This window comes from Protomyctophum parallelum (genome assembly GCF_964188405.1).
Source record: "Protomyctophum parallelum genome assembly, chromosome: 1".
NCBI lineage: Eukaryota > Metazoa > Chordata > Actinopteri > Myctophiformes > Myctophidae > Protomyctophum > Protomyctophum parallelum.
In genome coordinates this window covers 28587962-28609425 of record NC_139697.1, presented here as the reverse complement: position 1 = coordinate 28609425, position 21464 = coordinate 28587962, and the positions used below count along the sequence as shown (strand labels likewise).

Below are 21464 nucleotides of genomic sequence, written 5' to 3'. Positions count from 1 at the left end.
AGAGTAGGTTTTGAGGTCCCTAGATATGACTGTTTTGTGACAGTCAAACTTTAGTTTTTGTATTTTGCGGGTACAGAAAATCATAAAATGATCACTGAGCCCACATACAATAACCCCTTTCTTTGAGATTCTGGATTTGTCCGAGGTCAGAATGAGATCAATGACAGTTTGAGAAGAATCACACACTCTTGTGGGTAACGGTCCAGTATTCAAAGTGTACTTAAAGTATCAAAAGTAAAAGTACTCATGCAGAATATCCCATTTCAAATGTCTAAAAATCTTTGGAAAATAGCTGATCTACAAGCTCACAATGCATCGTGAGCTTGTAGATTGGCTACTTTAAAATGGTCGAAATGTATATAGGGCTGAAGTGGTATTTTTTGTAATCTACAAAGTAACTAGTAACTAAAGTTTTTGAATAATTAAAAGTAAAATATTTGCCTTTGAAATGTAGTGGAGAAGAAGAAAATAATACTGAAAGTTTGAGATACTCCAGTAATGTAAAAGCACAGTACAGTAAATGTACTAGTTACTTGAGGACGTCGTTACTCGTGACCCGTGCCGTGCGGAGGAACATGGGAAAGCATGTTCCTCCGCACGGCACGCCCAGATCAGCTCCTCACTGCAGATCAGCTCCTCACTGCAGATCAGCTCCTCACTGCAGATCAGCTCCTCACTGCAGATCAGCTCCTCACTGCAGATCAGCTCCTCACTGACTAAACTAAACCTGACCAACCTCCTCCGCACAGCACGCCCAGTGAAGCTCCTCACTGCAGATCAGCTCCTCACTGCAGATCAGCTCCTCACTGCAGATCAGCTCCTCACTGACTAAACTAAACCTGACCAACCTCCTCCGCACAGCACGCCCAGTGAAGCTCCTCACTGCAGATCAGCTCCTCACTGCAGATCAGCTCCTCACTGCAGATCAGCTCCTCACTGACTAAACTAAACCTGACCAACCTCCTCCGCACAGCACGCCCAGTGAAGCTCCTCACTGCAGATCAGCTCCTCACTGACTAAACTAAACCTGACCAACCTCCTCCGCACAGCACGCCCAGTGAAGCTCCTCACTGCAGATCAGCTCCCCACTGACTAAACTAAACCTGACCAACCTGGAGGAGTCGATAGTGCCAGATGCAATGTAGAAGTCCCTATATAGGGCATAGCAGTGGGCTTTCTGCCACCACTGAAAGAATATGCCATTCATTTTTTCCCATAGAGATTTACAAAAATATTTATATCAATTATTTTAAGCCTAGAATCAAGCCATCCAGGATCCTAGTGAATCATGACCGCATATAACCTTTGATATTGTGAAAAAATAAGAAACCCTAAACATAGCATATTTATTAAATGATCATGAATTACACGCCCACTGCTATGCCATGATGGCGGGCAGTAGCACGTAAACGTACCCATGTGCCACTGCCACCCAAGTGCCCCGTGACTCTTGTCTTATTTTTAACGCATGCAAATAACGCACTCTGTATATTCAGGGATTTATTATTTCAAACATTTATCTAAATGTAGAATAATATTACCTACATGAAACGTGTTTGTAAAATCTAAACAAAACATTCCTTACTGTAACCTTTTTATATCATTTTGTCTGTTCCCTGGTTGACTGTAAGGAAATGATGATCACAGTTGACATATTTTGAGAGAAAAAAATCACAATCGTCAGATGAGAGGTTTTATTTAATCATTATTTAACATTGCGTTTTATCTTGCATTATAGCTTACATTTTGTATGTCCTTAAAACCTTTTCTATGAATAGAAACTATTTACACTTTTACAAATGCATCTTTCACACCTCAAAGTGGTCTTTATCAAACATAGTACTTATCTGACCTATAACTAACTTGTTGAACCTTTGGGGGCAGTTTTACTGTCATCACTAGTCAAGAATTTGATAATTGTCAGTAAAATGTCCTGGGAGAGGACAACTAATTTGTAGAGTTATGGGTGGGGGGACTTTTAAAACCCAATGACAAATAATTAGCTCATCTCAATTCTTAATGGATTGCTAAATAAAACTAGGATACTTCAGAGTGAACTAAGATAGATTGTTCAGTTTTAAGGACGCTTAGTGCATTTTTGTGAATTAAACTGTAATGTTCTGAAGTGACATTAACATAGTATATAATATTACTGAATTGAGCTCTCCTTTATATTGCACTACTGCACATTAACATAGTTACATTTGTAGCACCCTGTAAGCCTTATCATTTGCCATCTGTATATCTAGCATTGTATTATGGGTAAAGTTACTTGTGGACCCAAGGCAGAATATGTCAGATCCTGGAAATAACTAACAGGGATAAAAAAGAAACGCAATAGCAGTTACTAACCAATGCCCTATCATAAACACATTTTTAAGTGTGAGTTTCACAGGAAGATGGTTTGTCCTCATGTCAAACTGACAAAACTAGCATGAGAAATGTAGGCACCAAAAGTTAATAAGAGACACTACTGACTGACGGACTGACTGATGACAGTGACACCATATATGATGTACATGACCATAATCACGTATGACCATGTCAACTTCTGCAAGTGCACCGTCAAGGCTCTTGCCGTTGTAGCCCAACACATTAGCACTTAAACACATTAAACCTGGGCTCCTTATTTTGGGGATGTCATCATTCTCAAAAATATCCAAGTCCTCTATGCTTAATGTAGTGTTGCTTGAGAAAAATAGCCGATCTAGCGGATCTACAAGCTAACATGTGACGTGTTGTGAGCTTGTAGATCACTAATGTTCAACAAGTGATACCACTGCATGACAGATTATAAAATTCGGCTTAAGAGGACTTGACCATATTTTGTCCAGTTGGTGACAAAACAAATTTGTGTGATACAACATAATAGTACTATGCATGAATGGGTAATTCATTAACATACTGTATATTCTGTTGAAAAGCTATAGAGTCAAACACCACTCAGTCACCCTGCAATATGGTGGATAACTGTATAATCACATTGTAACTGTAATCACATTTAACAGGGATGTATATAAATCACATCATAGAAAGCCTACAGGAGTTTGATTCCATAGTGTGCATTGTCGCTGTTGGACTAACAGATCCTTTGCTGCACACGAGCTACAGATATAATAGCTACCATTGCTGGCTTACATGCATATTGTGATGTTGATATGTATCATTACAGCAAAATGTCACATTCCATAACATGTATTGCCATTATTAATAACTAACTCCCCAGTTAAGCACAATATCACAGTGTTATGGGATAGAATGGTAGTACAATATGCCATTAATGGGATCTGAGGATGAGGACGGAAGTATTTGGTGCAGCTAGATGTCTCGGCAACCCCACGAGATGAGGATGTTCATTATTGCGCCACAATCTTCCTCACAAACTGGGGGTGGGTGTGACTGTGAATACAAATTGTGGCTAGAGTTAGCCACCAAAGAATTAAGTCACAGTCACCAGTGTTTGGATAGAATTAAGCAGCTGATGGGACGGTGTGGTAAATGCTTTGGTGTGATTTATTTGGGACCAGGCCTTAGTAGGGAACATGCAGTCACCCTTCATGAAACGTAAACACTTCCATGTCATGTCAGCCAGCATGTTTTCATCAAGGATGCGGATCCAGCCCTACACTGCTAAGATGTACAATGTGAGTGCACTGCATATGCTATGTTATACGTTATATAATATGAATTGTTCGTCACCCGTGGGAATGCACATAATGCAGTGTTTGTGCACAATGTTTACAGTGAATGTGAGGGACCTTCCGTTGGAAATGCAACAGTCAAAATAAAGCTTCGGTGAACTGACATCTGCAATGCATATTTTGTAGGCTTATTTAGGATTAAATCATGCACATTGCAGATATGCCATATTCTTAACCTGCGTAGAAAATTACAACTGGCTACAATTTGACTCTACTTCAATTTGACTGTCTTTATACCAAAACACTCATTTGCTCATAAAATTCTGCTGGTTCTTTGTTCCCCAACATTTTGCTTAATGTATTGCATTGCTTTATTCTCAGTCCTTTCCTCTCTGTAATTATTATTTCTTTAATTCTCCCTCCATCTTATTCTTTGACTTGTCTTTGACTTATTTTATTATATTTCTTTCAACTTTCTTTATCTTTGCATTGTTGAGGAACATTTGACTGCTACTGTTTGACTGTATTGCTGTGCATTTCATTTAAAAAAAAAAGTCTTAAACCTCTTCCTTTTCACTTCCTGTTTCGTCATAATTGCTTCTTCCTTTGTGCCGTTCTCCCTCCCAGGCTCACTTTCTTGGTCTCTCATTTCTCTCTCTAGACAGATGAGTTGTGCTGAAGCAGACTGACTAAGTTCAAAAATACAATTCCCAAAAGATTTCAATACTGAGATCATCTTTGCATTTCTATTTTGTTCTTTTAAACGACTGATTTTTTTTTCTCTCTGATTTAGTCTGGGGCGTCTGTAAGCAACCACATGTCTCCTACTACAACACACATGGAGTCACCAGCTAATTCTTTTTCATGGGGAAAGTTGAACGTGTATGAAGGGTCCAATTAAGATTATTACCTTTCGCCTCCCTCCCGTCAACAGGCGCCCGGACCAACCAGTTGGAGTCACTAGTGCAGGACACAAACCCCACCTGTGAAAATGGTGTTTGGTAGCCAAGTCAGAAATCAAACCTGTTTGTCTGCAGTGGTAGGCGTTTTAGCCCCTTTGAACACGAATGCCCCGTTTTAACCCAGATTCTCTGTTTCCCCTAAACACAAAGATGATTTCAGATGCTTTTGGAAATCTATTACTCCTCCTTCTTCATCACAGCAGCTTGTTGTCCATCGTGCGGCGAGGACCTCTGCAGGACCAACAGCCCAGAAAAGGTTAGGGAGATCCCCACCCACCACAGTGTTATCTGGGGCTCTCCAAAGATCAACTGGCCCAGAAATGCCTGAGGGAACACATTTTATACAATTGAATTAGACATACAGACATCAGTCACACAGATGAGAACAAGTCAATAACACATAACCCGAAGACACTGAGACACGTACTGTCTCCCTCTCAGTTTCCCAACTGTCTGTCCCTTCTACACTGTTGGGTAGATTTTGAAGGTGCGTTTTACCAATGGAAATACATAAATTGGCCTCGCTCTGCGCACATTCGTATTATGAAAGGCATATCGGCCCGTGTTGAACGCACTGACCCGTGTTGAACGCACACACATTATGGCTTACCGTGGTCCTGAATATTTTAGCATTGTGGGAGTGTCCATATGTTAATTATTTTCGCTTTGCGCAATTTGCTATTAAGCCCCTTGACCTAAAGACACTCAGCGCATAACGATTAGACGTGGGTCTGACCACCTCATAAACGCAAAAAGCACTGTTTGATTTGACACTTGAGCGGCTCTGAGAGGCTGGTAGAGTGTTGCCATGTCTGTTTATTATAAGCGGCTTATTTTTCTGTAAAGTTGCTTTCTGTGTGGTTGTTTCTAAAGTGGTTATTTGGGCTTTTCTCCTAATGTTGTTTAAACCAGTGATCCTCACACAGCACATTCCGATGTCAATGATCCCCAGATGAATGCATTTGCCCAACTAAGGACAGCTAATCCAAAAATTAAATAAAAAGATTACTTTTGAAAATAGCAGATCTATACCAGCTCACAATGCATCACATTCATTCATTAAAACTATGAACTCTGACTGCAGGGGGATATATAATGATCATTATAACAATGTGCAAGAACATATTTAAAAAGAAGGAAGAATTTCCTTCTTTTTTTTTTTTTTGTGGACAATCAAAATATGTTTTTTTATTTTAATGTGGTGTCATTCAAATTAATCTGGATATGGCAGACTCACTATTTAGAAAATAAAAACATGGCACTTCATTTAAAATAGGTTACAGACCCCTGTTATATGCGCTTATTTTTATAGACCTATTTACTTGTTTCTATGAGACATGGCAGTTTTGCGTCTTTTAAAAAAAAATGTTGAGATTAGAAACGGCCATAATTCTTTCATTTCTCAACCTTAAAAATAAATAAAAACATCTCCATAATCCGTGGGAAATGTGCTTTCATATGCTGTATCACACCCGATTCAAGTCTTCTTCAATAAAATGCTACGAGCGAACTCAGCGAAGACCATACCATCGGGGCCACAGCATTACGGCAGCACGCATTCAACTCATTCCTTCGTCGTGACTTGAATGAAATAAAATATAATAAACGTTATTTTACTGGTGTTTTTCAATGGAAACAAATAAAGAGCGTGTGTAGGCTACTGTGTGCAAGTGCAACAGTGCATATACATGCATGCACTAGGCTATATTTCTTCCGTGTCGGGATGGTGATTGAGCTCTTCAAGTTCACAGCCCGTTTGGTCTTTCATAAAAAAAACGTTGATATTAGCCTATAAACACTCATGGTTCTCTCATTTCTCAACCGTTTTATTAAATGTAAAAATCTCCATATTCCTTAGGAATCTTGCTTTCATTCGCTGTATGGTACATGGTTCTATCGTTATCGAATTAATTAATTACGCATGGATTGGCAATTTGCCAATATGCTGCTATCTACTCGCAATTCCATTCCGATCTGAAAGGTGGGTCTGTTCTTTTGAGGCATAAAGGTGACAGCATGCAGTGCAATAGGAATAATTAACCCAAATGTGACAAAGGCATGTCATGTCTTCTATGGTGCCAGCCTGAAGAAATGTCATACCACGATCCCCAAAGTGCGCATTCCGTATGTGACATCAGCTGACTGGTAAAGAGAATAGTACGGACATGTTGATTGGGTACGTCTCAAACACGCCTTAAACACACCCATGACTAATTCAAGGCCGTTTTGCGCACTCCGCGGGGTGTCAAAAGCGCTTCTTAACATGCCCAAAATTGCAATATGACATACTACACGCCCCCAGATCATAATACTGTAATTAGATTAGTAATATAGAAGTAAGTAAAATAGAAGTCCTAAATCGACCCCAGAGTCTCAGTCTTCCTACTGTCTCAGTCCTACACTGTCTCCCTCTCAGCTTCCCTACTGCCTCCTTTATTTTGTGTAAAGAGAGCAACGACATGCACATCACCAACCCAAGTTTGGGCAGGTGTTGACAGTATAAGGAAGGAAAAATAATAAACGCTCGCACACTGAGGCCAACACTACAGATCTTTTAGTCTGAAGAAGAGCCTTGTGCTCGAAATGTCACAGATAAACTTAAGTGCAATAAAAGCAAAGCAGCTGTCTTATTGGAAACCTCAGTGTAGTATGTGCTTGACCCTGATTTGCTGCGTTCTGTGGATTTGTTTTGTCGTAGCGAGTGACAAAACAAATCCATGGAATGCAGCGAATCAGGCTGGAACCCAGGTTACTCAGGGTGCAAGCGCTTTATTTCTTTCCTCTCCTACACTGTCTTAGCCTTCCTACTGTCTGTCTTAGTCATACACTCCCTCTCAGCTTCCCTACTGTCTCCTCTACACATGCCTCTCTCAGCTTTCCTACTGTCTGTCTCTCCTACACAGAATTGGCCTTTCTACATTGGTTATCCATTGAATGTTGAACTGATTTAAAAAATATTTGAATAAAGTCCTATACAGGCTGGCATCAATTTACATTTCTGCATCACCTTGACAATGTGCGGTCTCTCAGGTCTTCTGAACAAGGCCTACTGGCTGTCCTGAAAACTAGGCTAAATACTAAGGGTGACCGTGTCTTTGCAGTGGTAGCTCCCACTCTCTGGAATAGTCTCTCCACTTATCATAAAAACGCAGAGTCAGTTTTGTTCCATCGAAGTACTTTGTTTTAGCATCTGTGCATGTGTTTTAAAAAAACTCTTTATTCTTTAGTATAACTACAATTATTCATGCAAAACATGAACAAAAAACACTTTATAACGCTTATTTTGAAAGACTGTTTTATAAATAAAGTATTAAGTTACTACTTTATTAAACGACAATCAATCAAACAAACAAACAAACAGGAAGGTGTTTTTACTTACAGAGGAGACAAAGTTGGAGGCGGTGGTGGTCACAGTGGCTCGGGTGGAGGAAGAGGAGTACCTGAGAGCTTTGGCGAGGAAGGTCCACATCACAGCGTTGCAGGTGAAGAGCAGGCCACCACACAGCAGCCTCAGTGGGATGTGGAGCTGGAAAAGACCACGCATGCAATCAGGCCTGATCATGTTACTATCGACAAATAATTGGGATGATCAATTTCATTGTGTTTTACAATTGAGCATTATTGGAACATTAAAAGAATATATATTTTAGGTTTAGCAAACAAACATTGCATGGGGCAGATATGACAAATAATGTATGAATATACAAAGAAATGACTGATCTGCTACGATTATTGATTAATCACTAGTCCCCATTCTCCCCAAGGCACGTTCCATAAATAGCTATCGATATATCTTCAACGGTCTTGTAATAAGAATCAACGCAGTAAGGGTGTGTCATTAATAACATCTCAAGACTGCTTTCTAGAAATAATCAATTTGTTGCAGAATTAAAGTGTTTCAAGGGTGTCTGGGGGGCAGGGGTGCGTTGCTTAATATACAGGTGCATCTCCAAAAATTTGAATATCGTGGAAAAGTTCATTTTCTTCCGTAATATAATTCAAAAAGTAAAACTTTCTTACTTTTTTAAATTCTAGATTAATTGAGCATAAAGTGAAATATTTAAAACCTTTTTTTGTTTTAATCTTGATGATTCTGGCATACAGCTCATGAAAATCAATTTTTTTTATCTAAGACCACTAAAAAAACATTTATAATACAGAAATGTCGACCATCTGAAAAGTATGTTAATTTATGCACTCAATAATTGATAGCAGCTTTAAGCCCCTGTATACAGCATTCATAATTAACATAACCGCAATGTAGACGCAGGAAAGTTTTATATCGTTTATAAACATGCGCAGGGAACAGCCCGAGCCGTTGGCAGGTGCCAAGTGCTGCTGGAAAAGGAAATCAGTATACCCATAGCTTGTCAACATATGGAAGCACACAGTGCACACAGTGTAATATAGCCTAATACAGTGGTTCCCAAACCTTTTTGGCCATGCACCCCGTTACCTCCCGACCTAGCTGATGCACCCCCCACATGGAAATATAAATTGCATAAGCTATATAGACATATATTTCCTTTTTATCCACATATATGAACCTGAATAGGGCATAATATATGCAGCATAGGCTATATTCTGCATTACTTGCCATATATTGGCATAATATGTTAATATACTGTATTTAAAATAAAACCATAGCACCACCATTAGACTTTTCATGTCGCGCACCACAAGGGATGCACACACCACAGTTTGGGAACCACTGTCCAGATGGTTGTGTTGTATCTACAATTGATAAAACACTGTGATGATTTGGGTCCATGTTATCTGCATGTTGTTGGTCCACTGACTGTGAAAACTTCACACTGTATTATAAATGTGTTTTTGTAGTGGTTTCATAAAATATTCTAATATTTTGAGATAGGATTTTTAGATTTTCATGAGCTGTATGCCATAATGATCAATGATTTTTATGATTAAAATAAAACAAGGTTTTAAATATTTCACTTTATATGTGCAATGAATCTAGAATATATGAAAGTTTCACTTTTTTAATTATATTATGGAAGAAAATGAACTTTTCCACAATATAATATTTTTTTAGATGCACCTGTAGTTTTGAAATAGGCTAATCATAAACATAATTAATATAGTTTTGAAATACAACTGTCATTTCTCGACCGTTTTGGTCGTGGGAAGGCTCGCCGGAACAGGGCAGGCCCCCTGGGAGTGTTCCTGGCGGTCTGGATGTTCCGGGAAGTAACCCCCACAGGGTAACTCTGTCATTTCTCAAAGATATTTCCAAATATAGGCTATTATTAAAGTACAGTACAAAGCACAGTACACTACAATACAATACAGAGCACAGTACAGTACATAACTAACAATAAATGTATAGTTGCACCGCTCAGTTCACACAGGTGTGATTTTCTGTCGTGACTGTACTTTCCATTAATATCATGGATATCAAAATTGCTAGTAGCCTACTATAGAGTATAGACGAATAACAGTTTAAGTCAAAAATGTATTCTGACCCCTCCATGAAAAGGCCTAGTTGTCCTGACCCCATATCCATAATTTATATATACCTTATGGATAATTAGTGTGGACTTAAACTGTTATTCGTCTATATTACTCTCAATTGAGATTCTTGTTTCTTTCATGGACCTCAACCTCAGTGTCCCCCACATTTGCCCAGATAAGGGTGAGTTACAAAGCACATGCAAGACATATCTTACTTTAAAGATGACAAGAGTTACAGTAGGCTATTTGTATAGGCCAATCTTATATAGGTGAGGTCAATGTGTTCAAATAAATGTGGAGTTGCATGTTATTGTAATCTAAAATCCGACCATAACACAAACCGACGGCTTCCACGGCACGTGTCGTGCTCGTGCCTGAAGGTCATTGATTCAAGAAATCAGACCTAGCCTATTAAACAAAACTGGCCTTGAGCCATATTTCCATTTTTTCTAATAATAATGCATGCACACTCTTATTCACGTCAACACGGTCATCACTAATACAAGCAGTAGGCTACAGTTAGATGCCGTCATTAGGCTGCTATACATATGACTTTGTTGCGTGACAATTCAGTGACGCTACTGTTGGGGTGCTGATGCTGAAAGCTGGAATCAGGAGGAGATGCGCTATTGCTGAAAGGAAGGAACCCCTAGTAACTTGTGAGGAATGCCTCTATACTGCTGCGGAGGGTGCACTTATACCGACACACAGTAAATTATTCAAAAGCCATTCGAATCCCTCGCGTTTTTAATAATTCAAAGCCCGGTTAACTGCAGCGATGGCAGGCTCACCCAGTCACATGCCGTGGTCTCGCCCGCTTGTCTAAATTTCCGCTGCTCTCCCCACGTCCGGAGCCCAGTTTCGCAAACCCCCTTCAGGTAGTCTGCTCCGAGGGACAGCTTGGCCGAAGACGACGCCACGGCCCCCAGGAAACCCGCCAGCAATGCATATAAGACACCGGGGAGCATGATGACAGGAACCGAGGCACATATTCTTTCTAATCCATCATCATCATCACATCTCTGCTACAGCCTGAGTGTCACCCAACACGTTCTGCTGGGATTCCTACCAACAACCGTCCGGTGGCATTCACACCAATCAAAACCACGCTGAACAACCTCGAAGTGTTCAGTGGTTGGACAGGATCTTTCCCGCTAAGCATTATGGGACACGTAGTTCTACATTGAGGGAATAATCCTCACAGCCTGGCTGTCTGTTTGCAGATTGGATACAGAAATAACAAATATGGAAAAGGTATAGGCTACAAAATCATAAATACAGGCCACTGTAGATAACCATTTATTTGAGGACTTAATGAACCGGGAGTCCATAATTAAGATATTTTAAATAATTTAGGGAAATGGAGAAAAGCAGACTTTGGTAATACAAAACGTAACAGAAGATTAGTGTAGCTAACTGCTTTTTTGGTCCTTTGAACTCCACCCATAGCTTTGTTAATGCCGGATGGAGTAGAGAAGATCAATGCTAATGTAATGTTCTTGAATGGAGCCAAGTGGCGGAGTAGTCGACTGTGTACTGCATCAAGACTAAAGAGCATTGCACTGTGACTGCCTGAATCAGACCACTGGAAACCCAATGACTGGGTCTATCTGGCTTCAGATTGAATATTGATGGACTGCTATATAAGGCTCATTTCACCTAAGTGCGCACGCACACATGCATGAGGTCAGATGTGGAGTTGCTGATCGGCTCCATATATGCAGATTTAGGTGATGATCCAGTCTTCTCCATCTATGGCTATCCAGGGTTTGATGAGGTCAGTGTCGTGATCTTCATATATGGAGACGGCCGTGTGAGACGTGACGGACGGACTGACTGACAGGTTTAAGGTTTTGCAGGTTTTCATTGTAATCTGCAACCTACGGTCACTCACAATAAGACAAATCCCACATTGAACATCAACTGACAGAACTCAATAAGTCATGTAACTTTTTGAAAGATGTTTGTGAAACAGCAAAAAGTTGATTTATTTTGTACATAGCTGTCTAGAATACTGGAGTTGTCTTGTTACCGCTGTCTATACCTCCTCCCCCTCAGCATTAATGGAATGAACCTTCCATTTCTCCATCATTGATTGAAAATACGGTTCAGTACAAGGTCTGCTGCAGGTTTTAAACCCAAGGAAGCCTATAGCTTATTTCCATTGGAATTAATTGGACTGTATATATATATATAGGGCAGGCTACTGTATACTGTTTCTCAACAAACCTATAGTAAATCTATTTGGATTCAATGTCGAACGACATTTGATCTAAACTTCATCATTACAGTGAACCTAGCCTCATACTCATGAATCATGAACCTAATACCTAAACCCTCTGTATTTCTGTGGTAGAAATGTTATCAGCCGAACATGCCATTCCTGGCCAGTAGATGTCTCTGATGTTCTGTAGAGTGTAGATGAACAGCATGTCCATCACAGAGTCACTTCAGACAGCATTGAACGATTTATTTTCAGGTGACCTCAATCTCAACCTATGTGATTTCCTAGCGGAATCACAATCATTTGACTTAAACAGCCAGTGGTCTGTTCTGTTGACAATCTTGACAACTTGGAAAGAGCAATTAAATCAATCTATATAGGACTACCATGAAGCTATTTCCTCATCCATAATTATGTGAATTATATTCAGTGAATTATATTCACTGTGGTCACTCTGAAACAATCCTTAAAAAGAATCGTCATTGTCATATTGATCTGTCATATTGACTTCTTGTCTTTCAAAAGTGTCTCCTGGAAGACAAATGTTGCATTCCAGATGATTAATTAGTCATTATATTCTCATTTAGATGGAGCAGCCTGCAGGGGCCTGTACTGCCTGTAATGAGCCCGAACGGGTTTGACTAACAGAAGTGTCAAGTCAGAGTACTTGTCCTCCATCTCATGTTTACTGAGCGATAATTGAGTCTATGGAGAGCAAGTGACACTTTTCAAAGCCATTTGGTGCCTGCATCAACCACTTCTGTCATTCCTCCTCGTTTTTAGTTCAAAGAGTTCTCAAAGTGAAGAGCTCGTTAGTATAAAATAAATACAGCAGTTGCTCAGGACTAGGAGATTGAGTTGCAGCTTGGATATCTGAAGGTTATACAATTTCGATCCCACCGGCCCCTCCTGGCTTAGGGTAGAAGTGTCCTTGACCTGGACCTTAACTGCTTGTGATGAGCAGGTTAGTGACTTGAATGTTTAGCAGAGTGGCTTCTGCTTGAAGACCAAAAGCCTAATAACTCCCAGCCAAGTAAGGGGTTTTACTTTTAGACTAGATCAGGGATGTATTCTCCCTTAATACGAGACCTACAGAGTTCTAATCCCAGACGTTATAAATATATGGTTTCCCGTGTGTTTGAAGGGGTGCTCCTAGAACGAGTTTTTATACCACAGCATTATGAATGGATAGATTGGTTAATCTATTCTTCTTTAAATGTTTACCTATTCGCCTATATATCCTGGCTGTAGGTGACTAGAAGGGTTATCATATATTAATTTACTTATATTGATCCTATAAGCAATTGAATATAGGTATGGCAATGGAATCTTGTCTGGCTCATGGACTACCATCTGCTCTCATTTGTAGATGTACTCCCTGGTCTTCAGAGTAGACAACTGCAGACAGGCAGGGTGTGAACTGGACTCTGTCTGCTTCTGCTTCTGCCCAAGTTCCCAACCCTTTCTGGATCAGGGCTCACTTGAAAATCTCAAAAGCGTTTGCGGTCCACCATCCAGGGCTGGACTGGGTCAAGAAATTGGCCCAGTCCAGCACACAACCGGCACACAGATAATCTACTGCCTGCTCCGTCGAGTCACACACAAGCAAGCCCTAATAACACCACTTTTTGAAAAACATCCCTCTATTTTCTGATAATTACAGTAATCGTTAAAATCAGTGTTCATATAGGGTGTTTCAGAGCAAGTTCATTTTAAAGATCAATCAATCGAGTGTGTTGGATCAATGGAATATAACGCAATATACTTTAGGTTCCTATTTATCGGTATCACAATGAAAACAAACTTTACAAGGGTCCCATTAACGGCTGGAACCCGTTGTGTAACCATACCTTTCAGGACGGGAACGCCTTTTGGGATAGTTGGTGCTCACAGTATCATTTCTTTTTTAATGTTTTAATAAATATTTGAAGATTTTCAGAAAACTTCCTAAATGCGTTAGCAAAAAATACCATGACTTTTTACATGTTAATATTACAATTGGGTGCCCACTCGCAATATCCTGATGGCCCGTCAGTGGGCTTGGGCCCCCAGGTTGTGAATGGCATGCCTTGATGAATAGAACATGGTATTAGTCAGTGCTGTGGCGTGCTGGAGTATAGGCTGTGAGTGAACATGATAATATTCAATATTCACTCATTTACACAGATTCTGACATGTTTAAAGAATCCCACTTTGTCTTGCTCACCCTTGCACTTCATGCCTCTATTCTTCACACACACACACACACACACACACACACACACACACACACACACACACACACACACACACACACACACACACACACACACACACACACACACACACACACACACACACACACACACACACACACACACACACACACAGTGCTGACCTTGTCAGTATGCTGGGTCAATAACCCTGCTCAGTCCATTAGGTACTTATTGGCTAGCGTTGTGAATAATGCAGTTTGTGCCATCCAGCTTCCTCACCAGATGCCATATCTTCTCTGGGCAAAACAATTCTGCAACTCTTAATTTGTCCTGATTTGACCTTTAACTTAAGTTGAGTTGTACTGACATTTAAAGCACATTGTGTTTTTTTTGTTTAGTTTTTTTGGCCAAAATAAATGTACCGGTAACTACATTTGATACATTTCTTCAGACTGCAATGGAGAGAGAGAGAGAGAGAGAGAGAGAGAGAGAGAGAGAGAGAGAGAGAGAGATAGAGAGAGAGAGAGAGACACACACACACACACACACACACACACACACACACACACACACACACACACACACACACACACACACACACACACACACACACACACACACACACACACACACACACACACACACACACACACACACACACACACACACACACAATATGGAGCCATTTTGTTTTAGTGCATAATAAGCAGATCAAATGTTCTCAAAACAAAACACTAGTGGTAATCTCTGTTCATGTTGCCAAGAACAATTAGATCAAGTCTAATCTGATCCAGCTGTTAACTTTAAATGCAGCATCAGGTCAAACTGTCTGTTTGTCCACTGAAACTGGTATTTACTCTGAGGGAAGAGAGGCAAAGTGAAATATTATAATTTAATCATATTACTGTATTTATTTATGAACACATCCAGCATAAACACTGATAGTAAATGAAGTATAGGCTATAAGGCTACAAGCTTCTCTTCCTGATTCCATGCTCTCTGTTTTATTAGTCCCAGTTATAAAGGACAAGGCTGGTAAAGTTAGTAGCATTGACAATTACAGACCTATAGCTTTATGCTTTGAAAGGAAATTGTAAACAAATATAGAGGGAAAAACTCAACAGTCCTTATGTATTTTATTGATGCGTCGAGAGCCTTTGATCATATTCATCATAGAAAGCTTTTTATTAAACTAAGCCTAAGAGGGGTGCCTGGGGGCATAGTTAGGATCTTGGTGAGAGTCAAGTGGGGCAATAGTGAATCAGGCCCATTTTGGGGTCACCAATGGGGTCAGACAGGGAGGAAGTTTGTCGCCTATTATTTTTAATTTATATATGGATGATCTGTCGAAACAGTTGAATGCTTGTAGCACTGGTTGTATGCTGGGTAATGATCTTGTCAATCATTTGATGTATGCAGGTGATTTAGTCATACTGAGCCCAAGTAGCGCTGGACTACAGCAGCTGCTTGACATACAGTATGTACTGAGTACGGCATTGAAAAGGATATCAAATATAATGCCAGTAAGAGTGTTGTTCTTATTTGTAGAACAAAAGAGGACAAAAGTCAAACATTTCCTGATTTTAAACTATCTTTTAACACTCTCTGTGTCTATAGTAAAGTCAAATATATATATACAGAACAGTTGACAGATGATGATGATATACACAGACAGTGTCGTAGGATGTATGCACACATTGCACAGGCGAACACCCTCACACGCAAGTTCAGTATGTGTTCAGAAGCAGTTAAGATTACTCTATTTAGAGCTTACTGTACACCACTCTACACTGCCCACTTGTGGTCAAGCTACAAAAAAGCAAGTATTCAGAAACTTCAAGTAGCATATAATGATGCCATGAGAATTTTACTCAAAAAGCCTAGATGGTGCAGTGCAAGTGAAATGTTTGTGGCTGCAAGAGTCAATACTTTTCAAGCTGTTCTCCGGAACTTAATGCATAGATTCATGTGTCGCTTGGATGAGTCTGTGAATAGCCTCATCGTCAGTATAAATAACCCTGTCAAAAGTTGCACTAGATACTCGCATTAGAAGGCATTGGCTTAAAAGCCTTTATTTATAACTGTCACAAATGCCTGTCTAACATGTACATTTGGACAGTTTTTTTTATTGGATGTATATTGTATTTTGTGTTTTGTATGTTTCTTATGGACCCTGAGTCTGCAATAAAGGCATTCATTCATTCATTCTTGTCTTATAGGATTGTAATGTACCGTATTGTATTATTGGGTAAGACTTTCAACGTCTATAATGCATTATACACATACTTGAATAAAGGATTATAATCTGGTTATTGAAGTACAGTACTTTAAGATATATCTAAAATTCACTTCAAGTCCAACAAGTGTTGTTCAACAAAAATGTGTCACTTTGTACAAAGACAGGTTTTCAGTTGAGAGTTACATGAAGATGCAGAGTTGTAGACTAAATGCAAGTTGAGAGGCAGTTTCTTCCGCAGTTAAGGTGACATATGGAGCCTTGGAGGGACATTCTTGGTCCTCTTTTAACAGCAGATTTAACCAAACATCACTGTTCACAGTACAAGTCAAGATATGGAGATTTCAATTAAACACATTTCTAAAATCAATAGGAAGCAAGCAAGTGTAAGGAGGCAAAAAAATATCTGATACAATGCTTGACAGTTAACAGTCTGGCCGCTGAGCTGAGTTCTGGACCAATTTAACACTAACAATATCTTTCACTAATAGTCTGAATGGAAGTCAGAGAAAGGTAATAAAATGAACAAACTATGACATAACTTGCACCTATACTAGAATGAATATAACATGTTTTTGGACTGAGGGCTTAACCACGTATAACCACAAGCCCTATTTTATCTTTCATCATATAAGAGTGTTGTGTACTGTATCTACGAGCTCACAATTTAATATATGCAATTTCTTTCTATTTAGATTTTATTCTAAACTTTCACCTATAATGGCATGCCCAAAAAAGGGAAGCCATGTAGAAAGTAGATAATGTTGTTTATCTCCAGGAGCTACATGAACCTCATGGTTGTATGGGTGATGTCATCCAGCTGGAACTGCTTCCTGCAGTAGTGAATTACCAAGCTGCTCCCTGGACTCTGTCTCAAGTGGCTTTTTGGAAGCATGATTGGGTCTGGTAGTAGAATCTATTACACGAGGCGAGCAGCAGGGGGTGTGCATCCCACCTAGGCCCCATTGCAGTCTGTGGGGGAGGATTGGTTGTCAAAACCAACTCCTTGGATCATCCCACACAGGTTTCCTGCTATGGGAAGAAGAAGCACCAGAAGGCACACATGGAGGGCAGCACAATGAGCACATCGACATCATTAGGACAGAGTAGTACCACACCTTCTGCTCTCCTCTGTAGTGAACAATGTCTGTTGTCAAAACAACATCTGTAATCGATAATTGTCCTCATGAGGTTGCGCCAATAATCTATACAGATTATAATCTGATTTATTGCCAGGCAGGCATGGAGATTTTCCAGTGACCCCAAAACAATGTTATTGACAGTTTGTGTCTTCTATTCCAAGCTCTGCTCTACAGGTTTGAACTTAAGGCTTTCAGGTTCACAGGATAAGTACCATCAGTGAGAATCCATTCTATGGGTGGAATGGAGGAGCATTAAATCTTTATTGTGAGATGAGGAGCACATGTTACCTTGAAACTTCAGCCCTTCCACCCTCCTCCTAAAATCCTGTGAGGTGTATAACAAGCATTTCAAATTGTGCCATACAAATAAATATCCATCCACAACTAATTCACTTATATACATATTTAAGTATCAACCTGTGTTTTGAATATTCTGCCCAATGTTAGCCCTAACGTGAATGTTGATCACATCAGTAAGGCTGGCTAATGGTCAAGTTTCATAGGATCAAGGTCAGCTACCAGGTTCTCTTTGTGATATATTATGTTTAATCACAGTGTGAACATTTGGGAAATCTACATGCTCAAAACGACAACCATCTAGAGTTCTAGACTCACTCTACACATTTGCCTCAAGAACTAATAATGTCTGTCTGACTAGATTGTCGGTCGGTCATTTGAAAAACACATTTTTCAGTGGGTAATTATTGGACCAAACTATCAAAACGGATGTACCTAATTTAAGATTGAAGAGATTGACCAACACATGTCAAAAGGGCTTGGCTCAGCACATAAATAGACCAAAGTCAACAAACAACTGTCGTGCCAATCATCACATAACTTACAAGATATATGTCTAGAGACATATCTGAAACATAACCTGAAAATGTTATCACAAAGTCACACTGCACATCAGTGAGATGCCTGATGGAATGTGACCACACTGGAATCCATTTCCTTCGAAAAACAACATCCAAAGGTTGCACTGATATCAAACAAACAACAACATCCAAAGGTATGTTGCACTGATATCAAACAAAAGTCAAGAATCAATTTCCATCTGTCAAGCAGTGGTGGAAAAATACTCAATTGTTATACTTCAGTAAAAGTATCAATACTGCGCAATGTCTGCATCAAAATTATACTTAAAGTACCAAAAGTATTTTGACTTGTGTCTTAATCTGTGTTATTCTTGATATGAGCAAAGTGCGAAAAATGTGAAATTTGTAAATACTGAAGAAAAGAAAATCTAAATTGTACAGTATTGAGTAAATACTTAGATATTTTCTACCACTGCATTCAAGACACCCTGTGATTAAGTGATAGATTCGTTCTGACAGGTTATTCTGAGGAACGAACCCGCAGAACTCGCTTTCCTGCCAGTTATTATTGATACATGCTACATTATGGAAATTGTGGTAGTCAGACTCAGTAATAAGAAAGACTTGCAGACCAAGAGGCTGTTCTTTTGAAGCTGTCTTTGATTGTTTACTTTGAGGCCTAGCCTCACGACATTTGAAAGACAGCCAATCAGAACACAAACGCAACACATGCAAATAGACATGCAAAGCACCAAACTCTTCTGAGAGAAACTTGTTTTTCTCAAATTCCCTCACTTTATGCATTATTGTTTTAGTTGTACTTGTTTTAGTCCAAATCTGCCGGTTTCTTTTTGTATTTCCAACCAACCATCTAATTCATTTCCGCTACTGAGATTTCACGTCATATAATGGTGCATTTATATAGCACCTTTATCCAAGGCACTTTACATAGATTGTGCATTACATTAACCCAGTCACACACACATTCATACACCGATGGCGGCAGAAACCATGCAAGGTACCAACCAGCACATCAGGAGCAATTAGGGGTTCAGTGTCTTGCTCAAGGACACTTCAACACTAACTCTACAATGTGTGCAGATGTATGTACTTCACTACTGGCTCAATTCTTCATTTCAACTGATATGACACCTCGCTCTACCCTAGTGTACACCTAAGGTCCATATAGTAAAGGACCAAGGTCCATCAGCAACTTGGCTTTTACAGATTGGTGTTTACAGATAGATAGAATTTTTGTTATTTTTGTGCTGAGTCTGCCCTGCAGACTGCAGCTTTTTACAATAGAAGGAATCCTGAGGTCTGACCCCAGGAGAATATCTGAATAGCTGAATCAAAGCATCTCCTTCTGGTCATGTTCAAACAGGCTGCTATCAGAAATGGTTTGTGAATGCAGAAGAAGAAAGCTGCCTCAGGCTAGCATTGGTACAATCCATCTGAATAGACTAACAGACTCAGAGCAGTAATGGTATGGATTAGTGCAAACATTTGTGGCTGGCATGATGTACAATATAATTAATATACTGTAGGCTATTGACCCAGGGGTTCTGGGGAATTTGTTCGGTCATGTTTTACACGGTTAATGACAAAAACGGCCTACATTTCTGTTGTTCTGGTAGTGTGATTACAACTGTGCCAGTGACGACAGGAGTGGTGTGACGCAACGGTCATGAGAAGGAGCTATTGGAAGCAGACTGGGCGGTGAAAAGAAAGAAGAGGGATCCCTGGTCAGGGCGCCTGTTCAGGGGGGGAGGAGGTAGGGGGGATAGCGTCTACCTCCACGTGTGTTATTTTTTTTCTAAGAACCTGTGACTTGATGACATTCATACTTGCCCTTGGGCTTCTGTTATAAAACCTAAATAAAAATATTTTGAAAAGAAAGAAAGAAAGAAAGAATAGGAATAAAGCTTAGCCCCATATACCCTAGCTTCCACAATTGTGGTCATGTCATAATAGGTGAATATTTGGCAAAGATTTCAGGAACATTCGCTGAAGATAGCCGATCCACAAGCTCACAATGTGTCACAACGCCACGTGTTTCTACTTTCAAGATTGGTTATTTTCACTGAAGAGATTTGATATAAGGAGGGAAAGATTTAGGACCAGACTCAAAGAACAGATCTCTGGGGGACCCCAGTCAACAAAGTCTAAAGCTTTTAATTTATACTTGATCAGTCTCATTTGCTCAAAATACTTTTATTTGTTTGTTTTTTCAGCAAGCATTTGTTTTGTTTCTTAGTAATAAACATGGAGGGAATGAGGTTGCCCGGAAGATATTTTGGGTCAAAGTGTACAAAGACCAAGGTCACAATCATAGTCAAGGTCTGACAAGGTCTGACAAAAAATAACTCAATTAAGAATCAATATTTAATTAAACTTGTTGGGAATGATCAGTATAGGCGGTTCTGCACTGCAGAGATTATTTTTTTGGTTGAAAAGGTCATAAATCAAGGTCAAGATCAAGATGGGCAGATTTTCATGAAACTTGTTGGGAACGATATGTGATTGTCTCCACCAGGCGACAGGTGGAGAGAGTATGTTTTGCACTCCGTGTGTCCGTGTGTGTCCGTCCGTGTACAGCTAATCTCCGGCACCGTTAACTGTGACCTTAACCTTTGAAAGACCCAAAAGTGAACTAGATAAAGTTCTCCTCTGGGCACAGGTCTCCAAAAGGGCAGGTCAGGTTCTGGCCTCCTGGTGGCGCTATAATAGGCCAATGTGAAAAGGGTGCCATTTCTCCTTATGCCTTGGATGGC

General features: G+C 39.8%; 1 protein-coding gene across 1 annotated transcript; it reads right to left on the bottom strand.

Annotated features, from left to right (window-relative positions):
• Positions 1 to 1712: 1712 nt before the first annotated feature.
• On the bottom strand, positions 1713 to 11145 carry tmem42b (transmembrane protein 42b). The gene is made up of 3 exons (XM_083788613.1): positions 10867 to 11145; positions 7983 to 8129; positions 1713 to 4927 (listed from the first exon to the last, which is right to left on the bottom strand). The coding sequence occupies exons 1-3, from the start codon at positions 11041 to 11043 to the stop codon at positions 4781 to 4783; spliced, it is 471 nt and encodes a 156-aa protein (XP_083644739.1). The 5' UTR covers positions 11044 to 11145; the 3' UTR covers positions 1713 to 4780.
• Between the last annotated feature and the right edge of the window lie 10319 nt (positions 11146 to 21464).

Excerpts from the sequence above, each read along its gene's own strand:
- tmem42b (XM_083788613.1), bottom strand. The coding sequence starts at position 11,043 with ATGCTCCCCGGTGTCTTATATGCATTGCTGGCGGGTTTCCTGGGGGCC. Across the intron at positions 8,130-10,866 it reads AGACCACGGCATGTGACTGG|CTCCACATCCCACTGAGGCT; the intron begins GTGAGCCTGCCA and ends GGTCTTTTCCAG. Across the intron at positions 4,928-7,982 it reads CCTCCAACTTTGTCTCCTCT|GCATTTCTGGGCCAGTTGAT; the intron begins GTAAGTAAAAAC and ends GTGTTCCCTCAG.